Source organism: Penaeus monodon, chromosome 2, assembly GCF_015228065.2.
Source record: "Penaeus monodon isolate SGIC_2016 chromosome 2, NSTDA_Pmon_1, whole genome shotgun sequence".
NCBI classification, from domain to species: Eukaryota; Metazoa; Arthropoda; class Malacostraca; order Decapoda; family Penaeidae; genus Penaeus; species Penaeus monodon.
In genome coordinates, this window is record NC_051387.1 from 16,353,567 (window position 1) to 16,361,066 (window position 7,500).

A 7,500-nucleotide genomic window follows, 5' to 3' on the forward strand; every position below is an offset into this window, starting at 1 on the left:
ACAGATAGACAGTGAAGACAGACAAAGACAGAAAAAAAGAGGGACCGAGAGGGACGAAAGAAAATTTACAATAAAAAAAAATATATATAGAAAATGAAAAATCACCAAAACATATCCACCTACTAACCCCCCCCCCCCCCCCCGCCCTGCCCCCCCCCCCCCCCAGGAACAGCAAGTGAGCGTGGGCGTGGTGAATCGAGCGACCACACGAGCCGCCCACGTCCTCTGCCTCCTCACCTGGACGCGGAGGACGCCCACGCAGGAGGAAATGGAGCAAGAACGAGACAGGAAGCAACGAGAAGAGGAGGACGTGATGCAGGAAGAGAGGGAGAGGCAAAGGAGGGAACTGGAAGAGGAGGAAGAGAGGAGGAGAGAAGCGGAGAGAGAACTGGAGGAAAAGACGCAAGGGATGAGGCTGGTGTTGGATAAGGATGAGTCGGAGGATGAGGGCGAGAGGGGCGAGTAGAAAGGAGGAAGGGGGGAGGGAGGAAGGGAGGGAGGGAGGAAGGGAGGGAGGGAGGAAGGGAGGGAGGGAGGAGGGGGGAGGGAGGGGGAGGGGGAGGAGGAGGGAGAAAGGGAGGGAGGGAGGGAAGGAAGGAGGGGAAGAGGAAGGAAGGGATGAAGGGAGGGAAGAAAGGAAAGAAGGAAGGAGGGGAGAGAAAGGAAGGAAGGAAGAAAGAAAAAAAAAGAGTAGAAGGAGGGGAGGAAAGTAGAAAAAGGTGAGAAGAAGGCGAGTAGAAAAGGGGAGAGGAAAGGAAGGAAGAAAGGAAGAGAAAGAATAATGAATAATGATGAAAGGGAGGAAAGAGTTTCAAGAACAAGAAAAAGAAAAACAGAGAAATAAGAATAAAGACCCAAAGAAGATAAAATAAGTGATAAAACAGAGAACGAAAAATAAGAATAAGTTAGAGAAGAAGGATGAAAAATACGGAACAGACACAAGAGAAAAGAAGAAAAATTGTGTAGGAAAATGAGCGAATGGAAAAAAATAAGATAAATAAGAGAGAAAACACAAGAACAAGAATAAGAAAAAGAAACGGGAGAGAGACAAAAAAAAAATCAACAAAATATAGTCAGAAATGGAGAACAAAGAAGATAGAAATAAAAGTTAAGGAAGAGCAAGAAGAGAAAGATGGAGAGGGATATTAGATTGAAAAAAAAACGAGGATGAGAATAACGAAGGATAGAAACTTGACTAGCTATAAAAAGAAAGAAAAAAAAAAACGGACAGCAATGACTTTACTTGAACCCGGTGATAGTTACATTAAGTGAATGAATATAACTTGTATTAAAAACGACAACTCAACAGTTTCATGGCACTGTTTTCACCCCGGCGAAAGAGCAGTTATTAGTGTTAAAAATATTAAAAACTCATGTCTAACTGAACAAGCAAAGAGGTGAGTAAAGAATACATAGATAGGGAATGCTTGGTAGTTTAGTTATTTAACTAAACTCTATCTAAAAGCACGATTACTATAATATCTAATTCTCAAACACAGAAATCTAAAAGGACGTCTGTTAGTTTACGAGCTTACTGATAGATGGCGTCATAGTGCCCATTGCCATTATAAAACAGTATATTTTCATTAACAGCATACTCGGTAATCAGTATTTGTAGGATCTTAGAGCGTGTATACCATGTTATACTGAGATAATCATAATATATAAAAAGACAGTGTAGGAGAATAACATGATAATATACTAGGATAATCATAATCTAAAAAAAAAAACGAAAAAAACGACAGTATTACAGAATAACATGTTATTTGTCGAAATATTTAATTACGCAATTTATACTATGCATATGTGCATGCATATAGAGGCTCAAACACATTCATACGTAAATACACTTAGTTACATACTATGACACATGTTGTAAACATGACTTAAGTATATAATCGACAAAACTGTGATCTCAGAAGTCTCTATGAAATAGGTATACTTTTATAGACTTTGGAAAATCTTTAAAGAAATGGATGATAATGTATTCTAAATTATATATAGTAAGACTATCGTATATTCTTGTGACTCTGGCTTGTTGAAAGAAAATCTATTGTTGTTACAAAAATGGAAATAGTATTATAAAAAGATAGAAAAAAAATTGTTACTAGCGAATTATAGATATAACTCTTAGATATTTTGCTTCTCATCACATCGCTAATCATAAAGCTCTTAAGATTAAGATTTTGAATCAAGTTTTGTTTGCACTGAAATTCCATAAACTTATCTAATTGTAAATTAATCGACTGTATTGCGTGATCATTTCAAATACAACGCACAGAAAAATAAATCTTTCTCAACAACAACGATTCTGAGACCTTGTGTTTTATATAAATAATTTGGGAAATGGATCTGATGTCGATTCTCATCGCATTATATATATATTTCTTGTCATCTTCAAGAAATCATTATATGAAAGGCACATAGAACAGTACAGTTTATTTTCCTTTTCTTTCTGGAAGGAAGAAAGATGTTTCCTTACATTAATAATTCATTCAAAGTACATTGTGATAAAATATGATTTAATACGGTTTAATGTCATATTTCGCTAGGTCACTTTTATTATAATCAGAGAGTATTTAAACTTGCTTTAAATTTCATATCACTAATCATTTTCCCTTATCTACTTAACTTGCTTTTATATTCATATATATACATATATATATATATATATATATATATATATATATATATATTATATATATATATATATATATATATATATATATATATATATATATCATATATGTGTGTATATATGAATATATATAAATATATATACACACACATATATGCATATGTAAATACATATATCTATATCTATCTATCTCTGTCTATCTATCTATCTATCTATCTATCTATCTATCTATCTATCTATCTATCTATATATATATATATATATATATATATATATATATATATATATATAACATATATATACATATATATCCATACATATACATATAAACACACACAGACACACACACAGCATATATGCATATATATATGTATTATATATATATATATATATAATATATATATATATATATATATATATATATATATATATATATATATATATATATATATATATATAGTGATATATAATAATATAATATGATATATGTGTTATATATATATATATAATATATATATATATATATATATATATATATATGCATTTATGTATATGTAAATACCCATATGTATGTAGGTATCGTCATAACATTAGCCTTAATTACATTACAACACTTTATGTCATGAAGTTGCATTAAAACGAGTTGTGTAATCAGTACAAATAAAAAGTAGCAAACTTATGTGTACATCGTTCCTCATCCTTAACAATTCAAAAAATGAGTGCTAAAGAGAAATATGAACAAATACTAATAATAAGACTTCCGGTAAACTACTAGTTATATACATATATATGCACACATACTAGCTGAATGTGCCCGACGTTGCCCGGCAGAATTTTGTTCCCCAGAATATGACTAATTGTACATAGAAGAAAAGCATCAACTACAGACCGTATATCATCTAATCAAATAGATCCTAGTACGCAAACTATATACTATTTATTTTACATCTCATCTACAGATCCGATTAAATTTTAACATAATAAGGAGGCAGATCTCACTTCAGCTCCTCTCTGCCACATCCCTACCTGGTATCATCTTGCCTGTGTTACTCTTCATATCAAGTTTCAGTCCCAGGCCAAAGTAAAACCTCAATAAACTAAGTTAAAGCCGTACACAGCATTTCTGTTTAAAGTTCTGCTTCGTAAGAAGGGAGGTTTTGCCCCATCTACTTTCAGTCACAAGCCCTAACCAAAATCATCCCTGTCCAAGGGGTGAGATTAGGTCCAAGGTTTAGCTCTCTAGGGTCACTGAATGCATAAGGAACCACATACGACACAAACACACACATACATACACATATATACATATATATATATATATATATATATATATATATATATATATATAATATATATATATATATATTTTTATATATATATATATATAATATATATATATATATATATATATATATATATATATATGTATATATATACACATGCACATATGCATATCCATATGTATAAATACATATACATATATCTATATCTATACATATCTCTCTATCTATCTATATATTATATATACAATCAATAAATGAATGAGCGAATCATTCATTAACATTAGTATCTAAAATAAAATCAATATAAGATAATTATATCTGTAGGATTGCCACACATGCACACACACACACGCGCGCGCGCGCGCGCGTGTGTGTGTGTGTGTGATGATGACAATAGCAGACAAACAAAAATGAAATATCTCTATAGTCAACACGTAATTTGAAAAAAAAACATAATAGATAGGAATATCTGAAGGACTGGAATGAGACGAAACCTGAATGTGTTACGAATTTTATTATCTATCATCATCGCTGGGGAAAAAATAGATTTATACACCTGTAACAAAATATAAAAGTACAGTCCACATGGGTTATAAACATTATTCTTATACTAATGAAAGACCAACACACACATTTCCAGCAGAAGAAATTACACTTACATAATAAGCGCCTCCCAATGTGGGCTAATAGAGAGCGAAGGTTTAGGCTTTGGAAATCTACAGTAAAACAGACAAGGCATATAGAACATGCCCTCTATATACATATACAAGGCATGAACGACGTGATTATCATTACGTATTTTTTTCATCCTGGTTAAATATTTCGCTGATTTAAAAATAATAATAATATCAGCTTCCAGGAATAATACACGTTTTTGAATACAGACCTTGCATTTGGTACACTGGTTTGTTGGTCATGTAACATGCTGACTGGCTCTGTTTGGGAACAGTAAGGAATACCCGACGATATATGAGACGCCCTTTCACAAATGATACTTCATTTCGACATAATATGGATTTTTGAACTTATACCACTGAAGTGGGCATTAATGAAGACAATGAAAATAATGATACTCCTGATTGCTTTGATCTGGTAACTAAACACTGAACTGCTTTTCACTGAAAACATGAGCAGTTTAAGACATACAGTAATTAGTATAACACTTAGGATGCAAAAGAGGTATATGAAAATGTTATTTAGCTTATGCAAACGTATATAGAATCATTCTTATATTCAAATTTCAATTCGAAATGCAAATGAAGCAACTAAGTTTATATCTTATCTTACCTTACAGCATCATGATCATGTTAGATCTCCAGTGAATGAAATGGGAAAATCCACTTAAGGTACATCACAGTCAGAGAGTGAGATTTGTAGATGAGGTTGTGTTTGTGGTGAAGGTGTGGGCTCGTGCATATGTACATTTCTGTGTATGTATTTGTATATGACGAATGACTGCAAATGTTTTCATTTGGGATATAAGGACAAATGATGCCTCTGGGTTCGTTGAAAATCGCATTATACCCTCACGTATAATTAATTTGTATATGCATTTGGGCATTCGCGATAAAATAGTTATGATAAATGCAAATATCAAAATCGATAACGTTGTGTCTTACTGTATAATGATATATAACAAATATGCCATGTATGCCTCTTAATGATTTTCTTGTTGTTTTATCTGGTACTAAAACATAAATTGTTTGAGGCATTACTGTCACTGTTATCATTTTTGTTTATTGCTGTTGCTACCATTATTGCTAGCACCATTGCAGCCTTTGCTATTATAATTTTGAATAACACAAAAGTACAAAATGATAACATTAATAATAAACTCGTAATTTCATCTTAAAAAAAGAAAGTATACAGCATATCTAAAATATATCTTATGAAAATTTTAAAAAATCATGGCACATTCAAAATCAAAAAAACACTGCAACAATCAGTGCTATAACACCACATCGCTCCTAAGATACACTGACAGAACGATCATGAGAGACACCACATAGAGATAGAACACCGCGCAAACACAGGTTGAACGACCACTGTATATGGGGCAGTACGGACACTGATATGAACCACAGACTTCGCAGATGTCCAAAAGGGCGAGGGGCGTTGCGTTAATCATCACCATCTCGAAGTGTTCTGGAAGTACGAGAAGTGAGAGAATGTTAGGAGTATGTTGAAAGGTAGTAGGTGCAGTGTCAATTATTTCCTTTTATGGATATATGATTATAATACTCGTAATGTTTGCTGTTATCGCAAGATCATTATCTTTGTGGCTGTTTTAATCGTGCTTTCATCAGGATAAATTTATTTAATAGTAGAGATAGCATTTTTTTAAGTAAAATTACCATTCCATTGATCATGATAGGCATCATCATCACAATTAAGAACATCAGTATATGATTGTTTGTTTTTTGCAGATATGGCTAGTTTTAGTTAAATAAACAGTAGTATACACTTCAAGAGACAATATAGAAACGTTAGAATTGATTTTGGTTAGCTGTAAACTACGCTCTTTCAGTATGATCATTGTTCTTTTGTGTTTATCTATATCTACGAGAGAAAAACCAGCATGAAATTAAGAGTAAATGGTAATAAGCAGAAAAAACGCATATTCGACAAGATTTAGATAGATTACCTGGAGCAAATAATTCCATTATCGTGGCAGAGCGAACAGCTGTCAGATTAGCTGCGGGATACCAGCGCTGGATGTCGTAGCTGAAACACTGCTTCTTGGTCGATGGTATCTGTAAGGTATTAATTTACTCGTTGATTGCTTGCTTATTTAGAGCCGTGGTTACTAAACTGTGTCAGCTAGATGGAGGGGGCGTGAATCAGTCTGCCAAAGTTTGAAAGTAAACACACACGCACACACACACACACACACACACACACACACACACACACACACACACACACACACACACACACACACACACACAAGGCCGTAAACAATTAGTTAAAACCATTGTCACGGAAAGTCAAAACGGGGCGTAAAAAAAAAAAAATTGGGAACCATGATGATTTAGGTAATGTGAGTTTGTGACATGATCATATGTATTAACCTGTAACAGTACACTACAAGAACCTACAGGATCTATACCATTTACCCCAAAGAATGCTAAAAATAATTTTAAAAGAAGCTAGTGCATGCATACAAAGTCTTTAATATTACCCAACAAACACTTTTCATCTTACGTATTCAAACTGCCAGAAGACGTGAGTGTTCGTCGTATGGACATTTCGGATTTCCGGAAAGGTACCATTTTCTTTGATTCCTAAAGCGGTAACTTCAGCAATGGGTTGGAAGAATATATAACCGGTTGGAATTTCGATTTCCACCAGTGCGGCGTGGCTTGTGTGACTGTCTTCTGTAGCTAACCATCTAGAAAGAAGAAGTGCATTAGTTTAACATTCTTATGTACGGAAAGAAACTAATTAAGAATCCCGTCATCCCTTTATGGAAAGCGGTATAGAAAGGCTTCTATATTAAATTTGTGAAATAATAATAATAATAAAAATAACACAGCAAAACCAAATTTAGTAGTCTATCTTACTGCGCGCAAACAGTGG

The 7,500-nt window shown here is 33.4% G+C and overlaps 2 protein-coding genes across 3 annotated transcripts in view; one reads left to right on the forward strand and one right to left on the reverse strand.

Moving 5' to 3' along the window:
- LOC119578101 (cilia- and flagella-associated protein 161-like) overlaps positions 1-5,266 on the forward strand; it is a 9,895-nt gene extending 4,629 nt beyond the window's left edge. Inside the window, exons 6-8 of the mRNA XM_037925835.1 lie at positions 167-458; positions 4,961-5,013; positions 5,216-5,266. Of these exons, the coding sequence (XP_037781763.1) occupies positions 167-458; positions 4,961-5,013; positions 5,216-5,266 (396 nt within the window). The remainder of the gene's footprint in view (positions 1-166; positions 459-4,960; positions 5,014-5,215) is intronic.
- LOC119581218 (CD109 antigen-like) overlaps positions 4,417-7,500 on the reverse strand; it is an 85,785-nt gene continuing 82,701 nt past the window's right edge. For both annotated transcript variants that reach the window (XM_037929621.1, XM_037929626.1), the window contains exons 33-36: positions 7,485-7,500; positions 7,126-7,312; positions 6,566-6,674; positions 4,417-6,066 (exon numbers count right to left, since the gene is read on the reverse strand). The exon at positions 7,485-7,500 is cut by the window's right edge and continues 181 nt beyond it. In XM_037929621.1, the coding sequence (XP_037785549.1) occupies positions 5,870-6,066; positions 6,566-6,674; positions 7,126-7,312; positions 7,485-7,500 (509 nt within the window). In that variant the 3' untranslated portion in view covers positions 4,417-5,869. The remainder of the gene's footprint in view (positions 6,067-6,565; positions 6,675-7,125; positions 7,313-7,484) is intronic.